General features: G+C 41.1%; 1 protein-coding gene across 1 annotated transcript in view; it reads left to right on the top strand.

Annotated features, from left to right (window-relative positions):
* The window catches only part of LOC104956332 (laminin subunit alpha-2-like), a 50,133-nt gene that overhangs the window by 8,829 nt on the left and 19,913 nt on the right, over positions 1-21,391 (top strand). The window contains exons 3-11 of the mRNA XM_010783809.1: positions 614-804; positions 12,610-12,789; positions 13,420-13,509; positions 15,706-15,823; positions 17,983-18,161; positions 18,417-18,516; positions 18,910-18,967; positions 19,871-19,973; positions 20,143-20,283. Of these exons, the coding sequence (XP_010782111.1) occupies positions 614-804; positions 12,610-12,789; positions 13,420-13,509; positions 15,706-15,823; positions 17,983-18,161; positions 18,417-18,516; positions 18,910-18,967; positions 19,871-19,973; positions 20,143-20,283 (1,160 nt within the window). The remainder of the gene's footprint in view (positions 1-613; positions 805-12,609; positions 12,790-13,419; positions 13,510-15,705; positions 15,824-17,982; positions 18,162-18,416; positions 18,517-18,909; positions 18,968-19,870; positions 19,974-20,142; positions 20,284-21,391) is intronic.

Below are 21,391 nucleotides of genomic sequence, written 5' to 3'. Positions count from 1 at the left end.
TTTTATATATTTTTATATATCTGAGACCTATGCTATTGCCTAAAAATAGCACGATAAGTGACCTTTAAGGGGTTTTAATAGGAACATGTGTGAAACTGTGCTGGACAAATGGAAAAAGGCCCTTTCTAACAGATAAAATAGACCAAAGGTATTGTGAAAAACAAAAACATAAAGTGATGATTTTTGGATTATACGAATTTCATCATCATTTTCTACTTTCGCAGTTTTGAGACATTCTTTTAAGTATCTATTTTTATTGCAATTTATACGTTTTCATATATTGTTGTAAAAATAAATGGTTTAACCTTCATTTACCTAAACTTACAAAGTTGGACAGGAACTTTTTCTTTGGTAAATGCAGTCTGATTGTCTCTTGGATGGAAAAAAAATGAATATCCATTGAATCGATTCAGGAGGTGGAATATCACATTTTCGGTCCAGGCTATTAATAAATATGTAGAATTGAATGTTCTGTCAATTTTCTATGTATTTTAAATAGTTTGACCTCAGCACATCTTGGACCTCCATCATTCTGTTATTGATAATTTCCCATCTACATATCACACGTTTAATGCCTTTCATCATCATTCTTTCATCATATTTTTGTCCACAGGTAACTGGATCTTAGAGCGTTCAATAGATGGCGTCACCTTTGACCCCTGGCAGTACTACGCCATGACAGACACAGAGTGCCTGACGAGGTTCAACATCAACCCGCGGACCGGAAATCCATCCTACACCCGAGATGATGAAGTTATCTGCACGTCTTTTTATTCAAAGATCCAACCACTGGAGAACGGAGAGGTAACACTTATAGCTTCAGAAGTTGTTACACTGCCGCAGTAATCTGTAGTTGAGTTTTGTTTGGATTCAGGTTGATTTAAATGGTGCCAATGGGTTAAGTTGACCCAGGATGGGAAGCAGTGGGTCAAGTTTAATGAGGTTGGGGAGATTTTAACTAGGCGTGTAGAGTACAATAAGTTACATTGTGCATGGTCTGCTTGAACTATATTAAGTTAGACTGTGTCTTGCTTTTTAAGAATGATTTAGGTTGGTTTAGATCTCAAACTGGCGAGGTTAAAATGGCTTAAAGGTCCCATGTCATGCTTTTCTGGTTATTACCCGTCCCCTTCTGTGTTATAAAGGTTTTTATGCATGTAAACAGTCTGCAGAGTCACAAACCCTCAAAGTACACCCTGTAGCGAGTAAAACTCTAACACAGAAAATACCTCCCCAAAACGCCTCGTTGGAGATACGTCACTGTCCATTGATTCTTCCGGGTACGCATGATGTCATGCGTACCCGGAACCAAATGGACCAATCCGTGGAGCCGTTACGTTACGTCCGCGGAGCCGTTACGTTAAGCCCCCGCTGATTGGTCCAAATTGACCAATCCACGGACTTCCTCACACACACACTCAGTGCAGGCAGCTCTGCTGATCTCTCCTCCCTGGCTGCAGGCTGATAACAGACAGTTGGGATCGCGGCGAAATTCTCTCTGCAGACCATTCTCACAGCGTTTATCAACCTTGTTCTTACTCAATATCAAGCCACACTTATTGTTTTTACTTCGGCTGTGACTTTGTGTGTGCTCAGGGTGAGTTTGGCTGTGTTTCGCTGTGTATCGCTAAACAAGGAAACCACACCTCCACGGAGCTTAGCGCGATTCACAACGTCCCGACCAATCAGAGCACACTGTGCTCACAGGGAGGGGGGGGGCGGAGCTACTGGAGCTACAACGAGCCGTTAAAGGCAGAGAGTGAAATTCAGTGAATACACGTAGTTTACAGAGATGCTGTATGGGAAACCAATGTGAGTTTGGAAAATTGCACAATATAAATCTATTCTAGTAGACCTCAACAATGGAATTATGATCAGTGGAAATGGCCGTGACATGGGACCTCTAACATGATTTACCAGAAACTAGTATGGGAACAACTAGACAAAGTGCAGCTTCTGTAGTATTGCAAGAATGTTATCTTTGTGATGCACTTTCCTCTTTAAATGCATATAAAAGTAAAGATAGTTTCAGCTTGTATGCAAAACATTTACACCTCTTCATTATCATGTGAATGGTCTGATCCAGTTGCATCCAGACTTTTGGAATTTTAGGTTTTTGTAATGAGGACCAAAAAGCTGGATGCAAATAATATAAGTTGATGTGAAGTGCAAAGCTGTTTTCTTAGTCTTTCAGAAAGCAAAGTAAACACAAAAGAACCGGCAGTAGAAAAATCAGACCAAGATCATAAGGCATTTTTTTTTTTGAGAGTTGTAATTGATATCTCATACTGTGGTTTTCTTTATGTATCTCTTCCCTGTACTTCATTTCGAAAAAGTGGTCATAAGGCAGGCAGGGGCGGGCTCAGACTTGCACTGTATGGCTATGAGGCGGAAAATATAATCTGAGAATAAGAGTGATCTTGTGAATTAGAGTACATATTAAGTGAGTGATTAGGAGGACTGAGGGCTACATTAGGAGTGCAGGCAGGTGACTGTCAGGTCATGTCGGGAAGGGCTGAGGGCAACAGACAGACTGGATGTGAGTAACTGTTGGGAACGAGACGATATGTTACAACAGGAGTGGAAATTAGAATAAGGTGAACATTTGAACTCGAACTTAGAAGAAGCTTGACTCATGAAACCAGATACAACTGTATAAAATCGACACAAAAGAAGGTATAATGTTTATATGAGCTTTCATAAAGACACTCATATAGTGTTCTTAGCAGGATACAAATAAGTAGATGAGAGCATGTCTAAAATGTAGGAACATTTCAAATGTACACACACATATTTATATACAGTAATTCAAGTCACTGATAGAAAACCCACACATATGCACACAACTGTTTGTTGTTATGTTGCTTTGATCAGCTGTGAGTGATTTCACCGAGTAAGAACTGAAGGGCAAGCCTACGATTACTGACATTGATGAAGAGAAAAAGAACACACAAAAGCAGACACTTGCGTACATACACACATGAAGGGAAAACAAACTAATCGTGCATCTACATCTTCCACACAGCCCTCTAATTGTAGACGCCTGTCTGAATATTTATACACATTTACATGGGTGCTGTGTGTTTGTGTGTGTGTGTTGTGTGTGTGTGTTTGTGTGTGTGTCGCACATGCCTGGATGCATGTGTGTCTGTGTCCTGCGGGGGAGCGCTAGAGGGGGTGCGAGCTAGGAGATGTCAAGAGCTGCAACGACAGAGGTGTCTGTGTGTGTGTGTGTGTGTGTGTGTGTGTGTGTGTGTGTGTGGTTGACAGCTCCCCAGCCGTCTGATCACAGTGAAACCATAATGAGTCGTAGGCGATGTGTCACAGCATCGCACACACATTCACAATGTCACCCCATCGCTNTGTGAGATGTGTGTGTGTGTGTGTGTGTGTGTGTGTGTGTGTGTGTGTGTGTGTGTGTGTGTGTGTGTGTGTGTGTGTGTGTGTTATCGCCTGTGACATCACCGCCCTCATTTCCTCTCTTGTTATTGTTGAACCTCTCTAGATGGAAAGACTAAATAATGAGAGAGTGGGAGCTGAGGGTCCATGTGTGTGAGTGTCTGTGTTTTTGAGAGACTGTTGAACTCTGTGTATGTTCCTTATCATTTTTTGATGATTTCTTGAATTGTAATTTTGCATCTCAATTGACAATCACAGTAAAAGTCCTTTGCGGAGAGAGAAATGTTGAATGAGGTTGAAAATCATTTATTTGACTTCACAAGAGCTTAGGTTCTTCATTTTTGTAGTAGGTTTCTTTCACAGGTTTAAACAGTCTTTTAAATTAAAAAAAAAACATTTTATTTTTGTAATTACTGGGCTGTGTTATAACTCCAGTCTTTCCGTATCAAACACAGTTTTTCGGCTGTGCGTCTTCAATGTGTGAAGTTTTAAGTCTCCCTAAGCTTAAGCATTTATCACGATCAAGAAATGACCAGTTATATTATTTGGACTTCTTTACCATGAGGGGTTAAACTCGCTTTCCTTGGCAACAACCATTTGTCGCCTTCATACCGGTTTCAGTTAAATTGCAGTTATCATGGAGATGAAGTCGTCAGTTTGATTGACGGCCATTTTGTTCTACGTCGTCAAATGAAGCACAACGTCTGTTCTCTGACGGCGGGAGGAGAACATGGCAATCAAAGTGCCAACATTATCCACGGCTCTTAAATACCTCAACATACTGTACACACACACACACACACACACACACACACACACACACACACACACACACACACACACACACACACACACACACACACACACACACACACACACACACACACACACACACACACAATGACTAGCATGAATACACACTTGTTACATGCATCTTGTTTCAAGTCTTGTTCAGGCACACATGCATATTGTTATTTATTTTATCTTATGACCACTATGTACATGTAACTGTTTAAGCATATAACGCATTGATCAAAATGACTCAACCAGAGAGAGCCTTATATTCAAGTCCATAAAAAACATTTTCATTTTAATATTCATAAAAACAGCATTGTGCTTGAGAAAGCTTCAGAACAGATGGGTGGAAGTGGGTAGTGGGTGTTGGATATGAGCAAACGAAAAACAATAACAGAAAAATTCATGTTTGCATTTATTTACATTTTTAAGATCACATAATATTGGAGCTTTGCACCTTAGCTCTTCAACTTGAAATCATTGCGGTTCACTTTATCGCAGTCGACAAACAGCTTAATGAGGCGGATGTTTGAGTCCACTGGTTCTCAAAATCAGTCTTTATGAGGACTCGGTTAAGCTTTACCCACCATAGTGATATCTTTATGACAATCTGTGAATTATATATTCATCTAATGTGTGCTAAACATTTCCTTTTGTACATTACCACAGGAAAAGTACCTTAAACTAGAAGACAATCTTGCTTTTTCCTCACTTTTTCCCAAATATAATTAAGAGGGATTTGAGAAAAAGACCTGGTGAGAGCTTTAAACGGCAGACTAAATTGTTTTTATTCATTACTCAAAGAAGAAAAATGAAACATCTGCTGTAATGTAACTTTGTTGGTCTACGTTTGACAGAATGTCGGGCCAAAGCAAGAATGTGGGAGAGATTGCAGCATCTGGTGTTTTAGCCCATTTAAAAAGCTTAAGGCTAAATTACGACCAAGTCTGTGAGCGAGCGTGTTCCTGTGCACGTTTTTTTTTTTTGTGAGTCTAACTGTGTTTTTTGGCAGTTCAGACAGAGAGGCAGACTTAACGAGAATGGATTGCAATTGGCTGTTCAAACATCAGTACATTTCTCCGTTTTATCCAGAGGCCAGCGTCTGCGTCCGCACTGCAGCGTGTCCACTGTTTGAACCAATGTGAAAAACACAATGAATTCCCCGTTGTTTTTATTATCTCACATTATTTCCCCTGCCATTTGGTTAAAAATTGAACTTTATGCTAATGTGTTTGCTGCAGAACTGTCAAGAGACTGTCATTCAAAAGCACTGCAGCATCTCTCCCCCAAATTGTTTTTAGTGGCAGCTCAGTGGAAAAGCAGAGCGATGTTGAGATGAGATGACTGTGTGGCTCCTGTGAATATCTGCAGCTTGCTTGCCTGCACTCAGCTTGGCAGTCAGGGATGTTGGATGATTCACAGATATTTTTGAACGGGGCCAAAAGCTACTTTATTAGTCCAGCGAGATGTTAACACATTTTCTCTTGAAGTGACAGTAAATGTTAACGAGTCTGCATACCACGTCTGTTGCTCTGACTGCAGATCCACCTGTGTGTCTGTATATTGTTTGTCTGAAAACCCCAATAGTTTTTTTTCTCTTTGTTTCTCATTCTGATCTTCCTCCACTTAATTTCTGATCTATCTTTTGTGCTTCAAATCCTGTTTATAATTAGCTGGAGCGCTAACTGGAAATGGGGTTTGATGCCAGTTTATCAGGCCAAAGACATTTTAACATGTTTCCATGTGAATGGCCTGTAAACACCAGCTGCCCAGTAAAACCGCTGTCACTGTGTTTCCAAATCACGCTCACACAAAATGGATTCTTCACACTCCATTTGTTAGTGGGCATCACAACCATACTGGACACAGGGTTTAGATGGATGGATTATCATTCAAATAAACACTTTAAGTGCTCATTTGGCCGCAAATATGTCATTCCCCTCATGACTATTTCCTTTTAAATGTGTAATATAATATTGGTTCAATAAATGCCTAACAACTATTTGGAAATTCATAATAATGTATACTGTATGGTATTGAGTTTTTAAGACCCCTTGTGAGATGTAGAATAGAAGACTCTTGTCATACCTCGAGATAAGTGCTTTTTTGTATCCGTTATAGACATTTGCCACACTCCTCTGCAACACAAGTGCAATATAGATCTGAGTCAGTTTATTTTAGAACCACATAATTATTCATCAATGCAAAAATAAAGTACAGATAAGAGGCAACATTTCATCTGAGGCTAAATGAGTCACATTGTTTCACTCTTTTACTCAAAGTTAAGGTTTTTTGTGTGGAAGGTAAAAAAAACTCACTTGAACAAAAAGTGAATTTAGCCAATTAAATGATATATCAGAGGCTAAGAAAAATATCTGTTCATGAAACAAACTTACCATAAATGTACCCAACTGACATTAAATGTAATTGATGCAAGATCACAATTATTTACCAGCCGTGTGATCTATTGAAGGACGCTTATTGGTGATTATTTGATGATGCTGGGTCGAGCTTTATGGGCAAAACATTTCGTTTGTCTGAGCCACATCTGATCAAAACACAAAATATGACACATGCACGTACGCACGCACACTAACCAGCACGCACACACACTCACATTGCATTAGCTGTGTTCATCTATGTTTAGCTGCTGGAGCTGCCTAGCTGTCCCAAAGCTGTCAGTATATTACAAGCTACCACTGAGAGCTCTCTTACACACACACAGACAGAACCAGACACAAGAAGACACACACACACACACACACACACACACACACACACACACACACACACACACACACACACACACACACACACACAATCCCATCCGTGGCTAGAATACAGGTAACATTGACTCTTTGTAGGAGGTTTGAATGACTGCTCTAAGGTTACCCTGAAATTCACTTTCTCTTTCTCTCACACACACACACACACACACACACACACACACACACACACACACACACACACACACACACACTTGGTAGATCTCTCCCTATTCTAATTGCTGCAATGTGACACTGCTTCCCACATCACGAGAAGAAACAGAGAGAACGAGGATGGGGTGAGAGACGGGGTTGTGAAGAGAGGAACGGGCGACCTACATCGTGTGTGTGTGTGTGTGTGTGTGTGTGTGTGTGTGTGTGTGGTCTAAAAATCAGGATTGAGATTGACTCAGTTCCATCATTAGCCTGTCTACAACCTTCTGCCATTTCCTCAAATGAACCTGTAAAAATACTCTTGAGTGTGTGTGTGTGTGTGTGTGTGTGTGTGTGTGTGTGTGTGTGTGTGTGTGTGTGTGTGTGTGTGTGTGTGTTGTGTGTGTGTGTGTGTGTGTGTGTGTGTGTGTGTGTGTGTGTGTGTGTGTGTGTGTGTGTGTGTGTGTGTGTGTGTGTGTGTGTGTGTGTGTGTGTGTGTGTGTGTGTGTGTGTGTGTGTGTGTGTGTGTGTGTGTGTGTGTGTGTGTGTGTGTGTGTGTGTGTGTGTGTAGTGTGTGTGTGTGTGTGTGTGTGTGTGTGTGTCGTCGTGTGTGTGTGTGTCGTCGTGTGTGTGTGTGTACGTACGTACGTACGTATCGTACTACATACTATAGTAGTAGTAGTAGTGTGTGTGTGTGTGTGTGTGTGTGTGTGTGTGTGTGTGTGTGTGTGTGTGTGTGTGTGTTTCGTGGTTGAGTGATTGAGCGGTGGTCTTGGATTCCTCACTGAGGAGTTGTCTGGCTTAACGGTTTGCGGGTGTGAAAGAGAGGAAAAACAAAGAAGAGAGAGAGACAGAGAAAGATAGAAGGACAAGAGAACTTAATTATAACAGTATTAAAGTATTTCTTACAGCTAGGGCTGAAAATATATGATTATATTTTCCCAGAACATATTAATTTAATATATATCCAGCTTCTCTGTCCGACCATTTTAGACATTTTAGACATCACTATAATTCCCCCTATTAATTGGATCGCCACAACATTTGGTCGAGTGTGTAATTTGTGTTTTGATTCCCCATTAGCATCAGATGCTAACCACAGATGGTAAGGACAGTAACAAACTCCTAAACATGTTAGCATGCTACAATCAGCTAACGAGGCAGAAAACCTGGACAGTTAGAAACCCAGACTGTCTCCCTTTCACCCGATCCAACTCTTATCCTCCCATCACCCCTTTACTCCCCCTCTCCTCTGTTACAGAAGCAGTTGTTAATGCTATCAGTAGTCTGTAATGTCCCTTCATTACACTCTGATCCTCGGTAACCCAGCAACACTGGCCTCATTCTGGCCGGGAACTATTCAAGATGGGAACACTTTTGGAGTATTCTCATGTATTCTAGTGCTTTTTTTTCAATTGTTCAATACACAATGTGCCTGATTGTAAGAAATAATAGTACTGGAAATCGAGTATTTCATAAAAAATCTGAAAAATAGCATGAAATATGAGAGCAGCCCTACGTAAGACAGACAGAAAAACACAACAAATCATACTTTTTGAGACTCCAGAGCGACTTCCAGCTGACTATAAAATGTATTTAGATATAATATACAAATCATTAAGAGCTCTCTGGACTTCAACATGTTCCCTTTTAACCTACAAATCTCACTAATGTCTTTCAAAATATTGTAAATATGGCTATATTGATAGTAAAAAAATGGTAGTATTTGATAATATCGTAAAAAACAAAGGGTTTTTTCTCCATATGAGCTCATTTTTAGGCCATTTGAAGTCACCATTATAGCCAGATTTAGAGTAATATCTTCTACATACATGATAAGAGGTATAAACACATCTCTTAAATGCAAACATATCCAATACAATCCATGTTTTCCATGTTCAAACTAAGCCAGAAATTCATTTGTATGCATATGTGAGAGGAATCTGGCCTCTAGCTCCCTCTAGTGGAGAAAGAGGGAACAAAGGTGAGCTACAGGTGTTCCCTCACCTTTATGTCAATATCACTGTGTGACAATATGAAAGTAACTGATCACAGCTTGTTCAACTTCTTATTCAGATGTAAAACCGACTCTAAAGGTTAATGTTAACGTGAGTTTTCAGTGCTCAAAAAAGTAGTTAAATAATGAGTTCATGTTGGAGAGAATTGAGCGGTGTGTGTGTGTGTGTTTATAAGAGCCTAATTGTGTTTTATTAAGATAATTCCCAGTGATTATAGCGGAGCTGTAAACAGAGGGAGGAAGAAGCCAGCTACTGTACCAGAAAGCACTCCAGTGTTATTAAACAAACACACAGCCGAGTGGTGTTTAAGAGAATTATTCATCACTAAGTGTTTTAATGTTTTATAGTCCCGACTCAGGCAGATCAACATCGTGCTCTGCTCTCACAGGCAGTTTAACGTCCGAGTGTTAAAACAGGCTGCAGTAAAACACACTGCAGTGGGAGCGTATCAAATCATTACATTACACTAATATACCGTGCACACAAGCAGAATAAAGAGACTGAAGGTGGCAGAAAACAGAAAGACAACAACGAAATGGTTTCTAGTTTCGACAGTTTAAAGATTCAATCTAGAGGTCTGAAACATTTTCACACACGTTCAGGTAAAGTTTGAGACACAATACTGCTAAATGACTAAAATCCTACTATTAGCTGCCACTTTAAATGTTGAAATCACAGTTATACAGTACATTTATCCATATTTGGTCACTTTTTTCTCACACACACACACACACACACACACACACACACACACACACACACACACACACACACGGCTTAAGATGTGTGTAATATTTGTTCACTCACTGGTGGAAGTACACTCATTAGTAGGGATGGGTACCGAGAACCGGTACTAAGTCAATACCGGTACCTGATTGGACGGTATCAGTATACCGTTAAGCCGCTGGACAAACGGTGCTGCTATCGGTGTATGTGTTACGTCTACTTCCTTAGTTTAACTTTAAACCATTCTGGTTGGTTGGGAACCCTCATCCCGTGTGATGTATCCGGTTTGTGACCCCTCTGATTGGCCACTGTAAATGCCACTCCTCATCTTTCTCAACAGCGCTCTTATTATTGTTGTGAGACTCCCGCAGGCATGGCGGACAGAGCGAAGCGATCGAAGGTCTGGGTGCACTTTCAAAAATGTTAGTGGCGATAGTGCAAGGTGCAATCTATGTACTCAATTAGTTGCTTGTAAAGGGGGTGACACATGCAACTTAATGAAGCATTTGCAACCGAGACACTCATTGAATCTAAAACGGTGCAGCGTATCTGACAGCCTAAACCAGGGGTCGGCAACCTTTTTGATATGAAGTACCATTGGGGGGGCGAAGAGCTCGACGCTCGTGAACTGTCAACAGGAGGGTGGGGGGAGCCTCGCTGCGGGGAAGCAGTGTGTGGACCTGTCAGCGCAACTTACATTATAGGGATGCTCCGATCGGATCGAGTGGGCGGGGCCTATGGGGATCTTCCATTTAAAGTTATGTTTAAAACTCAGTTAATGGGGCTCATTCACTGGAGCTTCCACAAACAACAACCAACATAATTATTACATTCAAATGAAGTACATTATTCAAGTTGACATACAAGTTAACTTTGGATAATAACACGGGAGAAATTAGCGGAAACGCTCTCTCTCTCCTGACAGCCTGTCTGTATCTCATGCAGCTCACTGATCCATTAATGAGTGACCCGACAGTGAAGAATAAATATATGTATAACTAGTTTAGCTGGTTCCAGAGGTAGATAAAATAGCTAAGTGTGTTAGGTCTAACTCTTAGTGTGTGTTTTGCTCCGCTCCCCGGTCCGTCACAGCGCTTGGAGCTGCAGGANTCATCAGCCTTTGGTTATTGTAGAAGTTTAATAGCGTGTGTGTGTGTGGTTGACAGCTCCCCAGCCGTCTGATCACAGTGAAACCATAATGAGTCGTAGGCGATGTGTCACAGCATCGCACACACATTCACAATGTCACCCCATCGCTCATCACACACACACACACACACACACACACACACACACACACACACACACACACACACACACACACACACAACCATCTCCTTCGTTACTTCCAAGTGTGCAGCTTGCACCCATCAAGTGTTCCCCCTTGACACACACACACACAACTGAACACGGTGCTCTCCATAAGACTTCTTTGCAGCTCCCAAATGTTGCTTTTGGCCATATTAGAGAGACAGACAGACAGACAGACAGGCAGACAGGCGGACAGACAGACAGACAGACAGACAGACAGGCGGACAGACAGACAGACAGACAGACAGACAGACAGACAGGCGGACAGACAGACAGGTAGACAGGCGAGCAGGCAGACAGACAGACAGACAGACAGACAGACAGACAGGCAGACAGGCGAGCAGACAGACAGACAGACAGACAGACAGACAGACAGACAGACAGACAGACAGACAGACAGACAGACAGACAGACAGACAGACAGACAGACAGACAGACAGACAGACAGGCAGACAGGCGAGCAGACAGACAGACAGACAGACAGACAGACAGACAGACAGACAGACAGACAGGACCTCACACTCCTTGCAATGTGACTGCCTGTTGATCATTATTGGTGATACAGAATATAGATGATTCTTATTTATTCTCCTGCATTTAGCACATTAGAGCGACACTGTTAGAATTCAAATTGTCTATTTCTTTCGTTCAATTTAATATGAGCAAACATTGCTGTAGTTGTGCAGATGTGCCACATACAAATGTTGTCTTCCTAGGAGAATTGGAAATGACTGCATTGTTGTTATTGTGTATCCTTTGAATGCTTTGCCTCAGTTTAGATCACTCTATGTTTCCCTGAGTAGATGTTTGGTTTCAGTTAGATATGGCTGAAAAGCTAAAAAGCCAATCAAGGGTCTTCAGGTTTTTCGCTTAAAATCTTTGCAAAGACACATCCTGTTCTTCTGCTTCTTAACAACATTATCTTGTCTTTTCATGTTCCAATCACCTCTGTTGGCCGTACTGTATCGCCAGATGGTCTTAACAAACACATTACAATCAGAATTGGGAATCTCTGTGGCAAAAAGTCTGACACAACAGAACCGCACAAAATCTTTTTTTTTTTTACTCAGCCATTTTGAAACGTGTATATCTATAATTAAAGGTGTTATATTTGAAACGTTAGTTACTATATCATGACATTTGACTTGGTACAAATACTGGAAACAACTCCACATTTTAGACTTTTTATTTTTGCTCAAACAAGTCTTTTTTACATTTTTGAAAATAAACGACACATCCTGTAACAGATATGTTATTGCAACTCATCGTCCTCCAATCTGTTCTGTATTTGTTCTTTCTTAGCTACTCTGAAGACGTTTCTCACTGCTTCTACTCTCTAATATCTGCAGTTGCAAGAAACGAAAAGCGCCTTTTAAATGTGTGTCTCATCACAGTGGCTCAGTTTAAGTCTGCTGTCACATCTCGCCTGTCTCTCTCTATAGATCCACGCGTCTTTGATCAATGGCCGGCCGAGTGCAGACGACCCCTCCTCGACCCTGCTGAACTTCACCTCCGCCCGCTACATCAGGCTGGTGTTTCAGCGAATCAGAACGCTGAACGCCGACCTCATGACTCTGACTCAGCGTGACCCGAAGGAGGTCGATGCCATCGTGACGAGAAGGGTGAGGCTCAACACTTTTTCATATATTTCTTTGTTTGAAATTATGATTACATTCAACTCAAAGAAGCTTTATTGGCATGTCACAAACACAGTATTGCCAAAGCTCATTGTACAAGAGTAAAACGTTTAATAATCATGTTAACAATAATATGTAATTTAAATATCTGTCATTGAAATATAATTGTATAAAAATCCACTGTAAAAATACAAAATGATCTCATTTATTTTTCGATTGAGGCGTTTCATTGTTCAACTTTTGAGTCAGATGAGTTGGCCATTGTGCAGACTGTGGGCAGCTGCAGCTCTGGAGGTAAAGTGGGTCGATCCACATGTCAAAGTATTGTTGCACACTGAACCCAAATTGTTCCCGATGGTCAGCACCGGGCCACATGTTAGCCCGCTGCCATCTGTGAGCGTGAGTGGATGAATAAAAGTCAAATTGTAAAGTGATTCAGCAATTTAGCATTACTGCTGTTCAACAAATCACCAGATGTGGTTTTACTATTGCGGCATAATTTCTTCAGTCAGGCTTTGCTTTTTTAAAGACTACACCCCAGTGAGATAAAATATCCTATTTTTACGATGCTCATTAACGCTGTGGTATTCCTTTTCTCACCTTGTCTCTTTTCAGTACTATTATTCCATTAAGGACATCTCAGTGGGAGGGATGTGTATCTGTTACGGCCACGCCAAAGCTTGTCCGCTCAACACTTATACTAAGGTAAAATACTTAACTGTCTTTCTCTCACTCCACTTAACAATACCACGAGGTAATGGAGCTTCTTCATACTGAGGAACAGAGCCACCTCGGGCACCAGCTTTTTATCTACCGCCTTGTATCAAACTGTGTGTGTGTGTGTGTGTGTGTGTGTGTGTGTGTGTGTGTGTGTGTGTGTGTGTGTGTGTGTGTGTGTGTGTGTGTGTGTGTGTGTGTGTGTGTGTGTGTGTGTGTGTGTGTGTGTGCGTGTGCGTGTGTGTGTGTAACTGGCTGTCTGCAAGGGACACAGGTGACACAGTGAAGCGTTGTCTCCCATGTCACTTCAAACGGTGGAGTGTTTGATACCAGACACCTGATCTTTCTCTTTCTAGCTCACCACACACACACACACACACACACACACACACACACACACACACACACACATACTCTTGGGTCCTTTACATGTCCTGAGGCTGACCCATGCAGACTAACTCAGATGTGACACTGGTGTCTGGTCCCTCGGTGATGATGTCACTGACAATAAGTGATGTCACTGATCCAGTTTCCAGTGCTCTAGTTTCTTCTCCTCTCTTATTCCCTTCTCTATAGGCCATATGAAAGAGGTATTTTAAAGTCACTGAAAAAAAGCAAACCCATAATGTATTTTTAACTGTAAACAACAAGCTACGATCTGCTTATATCTTCAAACGTGCTTCAGTAATAATAAATTACATTGAAGATTCTTCCATTTTATTTTCTGTCAAGCGTATGTGCCTCTGCAACCGTATTAAATATAAAAGCATATATAAGGTCTCTGCAACTAAGTATTATTACCATAGAGACATGTCCCAACAATGGCAAAAAAAAAATATATATAAATATAACTGCTTACCAACATAGTTTTTCAGGGTTCAAATTGAAGGGATCATCTCAATGCGTGGATATGCAGTATTTTGTCCAACTGATTGTGCATCTTTATTTATAACCACATACTGTATATTTAAACCATGTTTGTACTTGTTTAATATATCAGGCTAAAATATGAGTTTTGCAGAGATTTTCTCTCGCCCTATGTGCCCACAAGACACTTAGCTCCTTTCCTTTGATACAAGTTCATCCATCCATGCAGTAAAATCCTGGGCAGACGTTCAGGAAGCAGAAGAGGTGAAGACCTGCGAGATGATTTGTTGATGATCGTCTGCAGAACATTTGTTCAGATTGCACGCTCAGTACAAAGGAAGCCAGAAGCCGGAGCTGTAGCGCTGCGTCTCGGATAAAAGGGGCAAAGCCACTCGTGCCAACCAATCCAAACTTGGCTCCCACTCTTCTATTGTACTGCTCTCCTCTCAGTTAAATCTGGCAGCCTCTTCACATCGACCAATTTACAGAAAGTCCTAAATTGAATTACTGAACCTCCGAGTTGGCAGATGTCCTGCTTCATTCTGCTTCGACTGTGTTTAGTCTTGAACATATGTCTCTCCTGGGAGAGTTGTAGTGAACCCATTTGCTACCCACTGACAATCTGGAAAGTGAACTAAGTTATTTTATTGCCTTTGGCTCTCCTGTGAATACAGTGTGGTTTGATAGGCTTTCAATAGGCCATGCATATTGATAATTACTTGTGTGCTGCCCTCTATTTTTCACACAAAGTCACACAAAGAAGATAACTTTATCACCCACCCAAAACCACAACAATTAAGGGAAGTTTGTGACATTGAACACACAGTTAAGAGTCTTACAATCTCAGACTGAAATCACATATTTTAGAATTCAAATTAAAGCCTACCTAGATTTCTGAGACCACATACACTTTACAAAAAAAGGAAAAAATATATATTTCAAAAAATACATTTCAACTAATAGACTCTTATATATACAGAGCCGTGGGTTGCAAATGTGTCTCAGATTTTTAGCAAACAGCTGATTGGAAACCTACATTTTAAACTGGCATGTGGTAAAAATGAAGTGGATCATTTCAATTGTACTGGATGTGAAAAGCTTTTCAAAAGGTCCAACTTTTTAAAATGATATTTCCCCCCCACCAGAGACTTGACAGCTTGTGGTTTCACTGGGATCACAATATGATGATGATTCAGATTGTTCCATGCTAAGCCTTCTAATTAAGTCAGCGTCCATTTATGTAAACACTGTCACTTATATCTGTTTAATTGACTTTTACTCATGGTTTTGTTTGTGAATCTGTGTCTGTGTGTGTAGAAGTTCAGCTGTGAGTGTGAACACAACACATGCGGGGAAAGCTGTGATCGTTGTTGCCCCGGTTACAACCAGCAGCCCTGGATGGCGGGAACCTTCGTGACTCGACATGTCTGTGAAAGTAAGGAAAACACATACAAAATTGCACACAACTATCCACAACTCCTACTTTTCTAGAAACCAGCAGTCACTTTTTAAACTTTCTCTACTTTTTAATGCTTTTCCAGACTTGTTACGGTACTGTAGGTGCCCACATTGTTTATTATAATGTAGCATATGTACCCACAAATGTCAATAGACAACATGCCTGTAATACAGCTTCACACACCTTCAGTTTATATGACCCCAGACTTTATGAAACTGTGAAGGAGCTCACTGAAATAAATATTCTTGCCTGCCAATCAGGTCAGGGTGAGTCTTTAATATGAGACTGTATAAAGCCATCAAAAGTCACCTTAGCATCCATTAACCTTCATCATCCATGTAGCAGCACGGCGAGGAAGTTAGAGGCTACCTGTCATCATAAAACTATGGTTACAACATGCAATCTTCATTTTATTTCACACAGGCTACTCCTTCTAACAGGCTGTAGTCTTCATGACCTGATAACGGCTACTCCTGCCTTGACACAACAGGACTGAGGTGACACGACTTTAAAGGTCCTGACAGCACCATAAAGGAGGCAATGACTTCAGCCCGTTCAGAATCAGAGTGTCTCAGAACGCTGAACAACCAATGCTTACAGAGGGTTGCAAAAATGGCTGCATTACCCCGTCTTCTTTGTTGGTGTCCATGTTAATCATTTGGGATTTCTGCTGTCTTTATCAAAAGTTTGTGCGTCTGGTAATTTTCTATGTGTGCCACGAGCAAATCTGGCAAGAAAAAACACTTATAAACTATTATAATTTAAGGATATATGATAACATTTATACGTTTCTGATCTATGAAAATATATCAAATCAAATCAAATGTTATTTTTAAAGCCCAATATCACAAATGGCATATTTGTCGAGGTGGATTTGGAGTGTGTATCGCATAAAACATCCTTTGTCCTTAGATCCTCACGGCATACAAGAAAACACTCAAGAAACCCCACAATTAATGGGGGGAAATGAGAGAAACCTCCGGGAGAGAAACAGAGGAAGGATTTCTCTCACAGACAGAGTGTGTATATGGATATTAAAATAAAATAAAACATAGACAACACGAAATGATCATCTAAAAGTAAATAAAAAAGATGGAATACTGTAGGTGAATGTCAAAAATCTTCTAGGAGCTACCAAAAAATATGATTATATATTTATAGTTATGCATCATCAGATATGCTGTCTCCTAAGGTTTGTATTCCCCCATATTATTCATTTAAATACAACAGCTTGATTAGGATAAGCTCTAAGGGTGAATAATACACAGGCTACTAAAGTGCAACAAGTGACACATCGTGGTGTTTATACACACCCGGGGTTAAACAGCCTGGTTCAGAGTGATTGTTTAAAGCCATCTGATGCTGGAGATGGATGAAGGCCTAGCTGGAATTGGGCGTCTTGGGGGAAGCAGCGCAGAAGGGAAGCCCAGCAGCAGCAAACGGCTTCACAGGTCAGCTGAGCCAAGTCTGAGATCAGACCTGGAAACGGGCTCTGAAATGTTCCGGGGATAAAGTGGCCTATGCGCAGATTTCCACTACTGTTATTCCCCCTAACAGAACTGTCAACACTATCATCATAGTGTTCCTTTCCACAGAAATGAAATCCTTCCTCAAAGTATCATAAACCCTCTGAGAAACTACACAGTGTTTCATAACATCATAATGTGTTTCTCCAAGAGATCCATGGGACCCTTCTTCTATCATGTCCACAGAACAATGCTTTGCTTTTCTTTTTTAAAGTCTAAATGTCAAACTTGGTGAGTAGGAAACGGGGTTAATGCTAGGCAACCCACTCACAATCAAACTGTGGAAAAGACCTACTTTTTTTCCTCTCTGGACCGTGGAGATAACACGCAGCTCAGGGTCAGTGTGTGCACCTCAGGGCACTGTCTTCAGAACTGGGTTTGATGTTTCTGTAAACTACGTGGAAGAAGTAAATGGATTAAAAGAGTGGCCCTCCCTGCTTCAAGCTCCGTATTTGGATAGGAAAGCTGGGGCAACAATCCTGCAGTCAATACAACACTAACACGTTATTGTGTGTGTGTGTGTGTGTGTGTGTGTGTGTGTGTGTGTGTGTGTGTGTGTGTGTGTGTGTGTGTGTGTGTGTGTGTGTGTGTGTGTGTGTGTGTTTTCAGAGTGTAACTGCCACAATAAGGCAGAGGAGTGCTACTTTAATCAGACGGTAGCAGACCTGTCACTCAGCCTGAATGTCCAAGGTCAAAACAGAGGGGGCGGAGTCTGTATCAATTGCCACGACAACACAGCTGGAATCAACTGTCAGACATGTGCTGCGGGATTTTACAGACCCGCCGAGGTACGTTAAACATATGCATGCACCTCTGCTTTTTTTTATAATGTGTTATGATCAACTTAGTGTTTGTGAAAATGCCCCTTGCACCGTTCTTTTGTAGTTATTCTTTTTTCTTATGTCTTAAATATATAGTATCCTCCTCATTGGAGGAGCCTGGGACTTCGAGATTTGTATTGCTAAAATGAAGCTGTAACTATTGTGCATATGACACTAAAGCCTTTACATCATCCATCTTGAAATTATTGTTTTCCTCACCAGGTGAGCGCTGAGGAGGAGGACCCCTGCATCCCCTGCTCATGTGACCCGCATGGCTCTATCAGCCAATCATGTGTCCCGGATTCAAGCCAGGCTACGCCTCGTATGCTAAGATCATTTTTAAGTGTTCCTCTCTGTCCTTATGTGTATCGTCTTTCTGATTATTGTTCATGTTGGATATAGTAGATGAACAATTAGAGGTACTCAAACCCCCATCTTAATTTATATTACTTCAATTACATTTAATTGATTCCTTCCTGCTTGATTTCCTATGGGGGTTTGGGTTAGTTTAGTTCACCCTGTCCACAGAAGCTGTTGAACACTATTGAACACACTCTATTTTTGAAAGAATACAAATACTATTTATATTAGAGAGGATTGTACACCTCTTATAGGAGCTATTTTAGGTTGCAGCCACTTCCAAGAGATATACATTCTGTTTCCCTCACACTGTTGTTTTCTTTTTGGTGTCTGTGTGTGTGTTTTTGACTGACAGTTCAGCCAGCAGGGTCATGCCGGTGTAAGGAGGGTTTTGGGGGTCTGCAATGTGACAGGTGAGAGACACACACACACAGACACGCACACGCACGCACACGCACACACACACACACACACACACACACACACACACACACACACACACACACACACACACACACACAGAGACAGACACTATGTGACAGGTGAGCAGAACATGTTCAGCTGTTGTCTGATCCAATTAGTGTTTAGAAAGTTTCTATCGAGATCTTTAATTATATTTAATATGACACACATGGTTTTTGCCTTGCACATAGTAAAGGAAATGGACATCGAATGAATATCAATTTGATTTGTTTTTCCTTGAATGCAACATGGAAACTTTTTGATAACTTATACAAAAAAAATAATCAGGACCTAAACGCAGCTTATTACCATTAAAGGTAGCCTTGTTTTACTTACTCAAATTAAAACAAATAAACTGTTAAACTTTCAACAAAGTGCTTTATCTTGAATTGTTTATCACTCATTATATTATCAATATCTGTTTTTGCTGTAATTGCTTGTCTGTTTTTTCTTTTTTCCCCTACTGCAACTATCTACTTCCCTGTGGGTCTCATTTCATGTAATCTGATCTAATCTAAAAGCTTATACAACTTCTCCGGCAAACTTTTTAATGACCTGCCTTCAAATCAGGCCAACCGCATAAGCATCGTCTTTAAAATCACTTCTTAAAAGGCCCTCTTAATAGACTTCGCTTGACCCCACTTTCTCTCTTAATCAGAGAGTCATTTCTAATATATTTCCTCTGAGACTACACACACATGCCCGCCACCTGTGGTGCAAGGTCAGCTGTTTGTTGCACACTGAAGGCTCAGATCAGGTTGGACGCGGCGGTTGTTAGAATTATTGACCCTGTGACCTCTCTAATACTCGTCACACTCATCATTATTATTGTTATTAAACCCATTTGTCTCCAGGTGTGCTGTGGGTTATATGGGCTACCCGTCCTGCCAGCGCTGTAACTGCAGTGTGGAGGGAAGCACCAACGCTGACCCGTGTGTAACACCGTGTGTGTGCAAGGTACTCACACTTTTATGCGCACAAATAATGGCACTGCCCTAACCTTTCTAGCCCTGTCATCATTATCTTCACCACATTAACACTGCAATAACATGCTTTGTGCTCAGAACGTCAGTTTGAGGGCAGCCTTTTAAACTTTTGATGTACCCTCTGTCTTTCTGTCCTGCAGGAAAACGTGAAGGGAGGAAACTGTGACCATTGTAAACTGGGATTCTTCAACCTGCAAGGTTACAATCCAAGAGGCTGCGACAAATGCTCCTGTATGGGCATCTCCAGCCAGTGCTCGTCCTCCACATGGTCCTATCACAATGTAAGCACACAGACACTTTGTCAGCCAATATCTATGTGTCTTCATCTGAGTTTTATCATATACTAATTGTGAAAAGGTTGTTAGCTACTCCTGAAAAGCAAGGCAAGTTTATTTATATAGCACCTTTCAACCAAAAAGCAATTCAAAGTGCTTTACAAGAAAACATTAAGAGCACTAAGAGGTATGCAGCAGAAACACATTATGAAATGACATTTAAATACATTTAAAAACATGCATTAAAAAGCCTTAAATAGAATAAGACATACACAAATACGAATAACAATGCAGTTTAAGATATGAATCATTCTTTGCAGCTACTCTAGCCTAATATGACGTCCTCCACTACACTGTGTTTCTACCACTATGCAGGCTAACACAGGGGAGAAGTGGGCAGAGATACGCAGCCTATTTCGTTGCTGAAAGACCAAACTCTGTTTCTTTATTGCTCCAAAAATGAGCCAAAATCACAGCGGTTATTGTTTATATTTCTATTACGTCAACTCTCTGCCGCGCCTATGGCCATCATGTGATCCATAACAAGGCTGAGGTGAATACATGGAATAGCATACTTCATTCATGGGAATGCAGTCATTGCTTCACTTGTTGCGTCAATGAGCAATAGTAGTAGCAGTAGGGCATGAAGTGTTTAAGTGAATACACATATTTACAAGATATTCATTTAAAAGAATGGATAGTTATGGAGCACAGTGGAGGAGAGGGCGAAGGAGAGAAAGCCAAAGGACAAGACTGGAAAGAGGAAAGTGGAGACAAGACAAGAGGCGAGGTGGAGGAGAAGAGGTGAAAAGAGGAAAACAGTTTTTGACTGACAGCGGGGTGAGAGAGGCGGGGAGAGGAGACGTTGACAGGATGACAGCCCTGATTTAGACACAGATAGAGTGTGTGTGTGTGTGTGTGTGTGTGTGTGTGTGTGTGTGTGTGTGTGTGTGTGTGTGTGTGTGTGTGTGTGTGTGTGTGTGTGTGTGTGTGTGTGTGTGTGTTGAAAAGGGGAAGCCAAGGTCAGGTTAATTGCAACGACAGATGTGTGTCTGACACACACACACACACACACACACACACACACACACACACACACACACACACACACAAA

This window comes from Notothenia coriiceps, unplaced genomic scaffold (genome assembly GCF_000735185.1).
Source record: "Notothenia coriiceps isolate Sejong01 unplaced genomic scaffold, NC01 NC01_scaffold00025848, whole genome shotgun sequence".
NCBI classification, from domain to species: Eukaryota; Metazoa; Chordata; class Actinopteri; order Perciformes; family Nototheniidae; genus Notothenia; species Notothenia coriiceps.
Note: the sequence above shows the minus strand (reverse complement) of the source record. Positions and strands in the feature narration are given on the sequence as shown.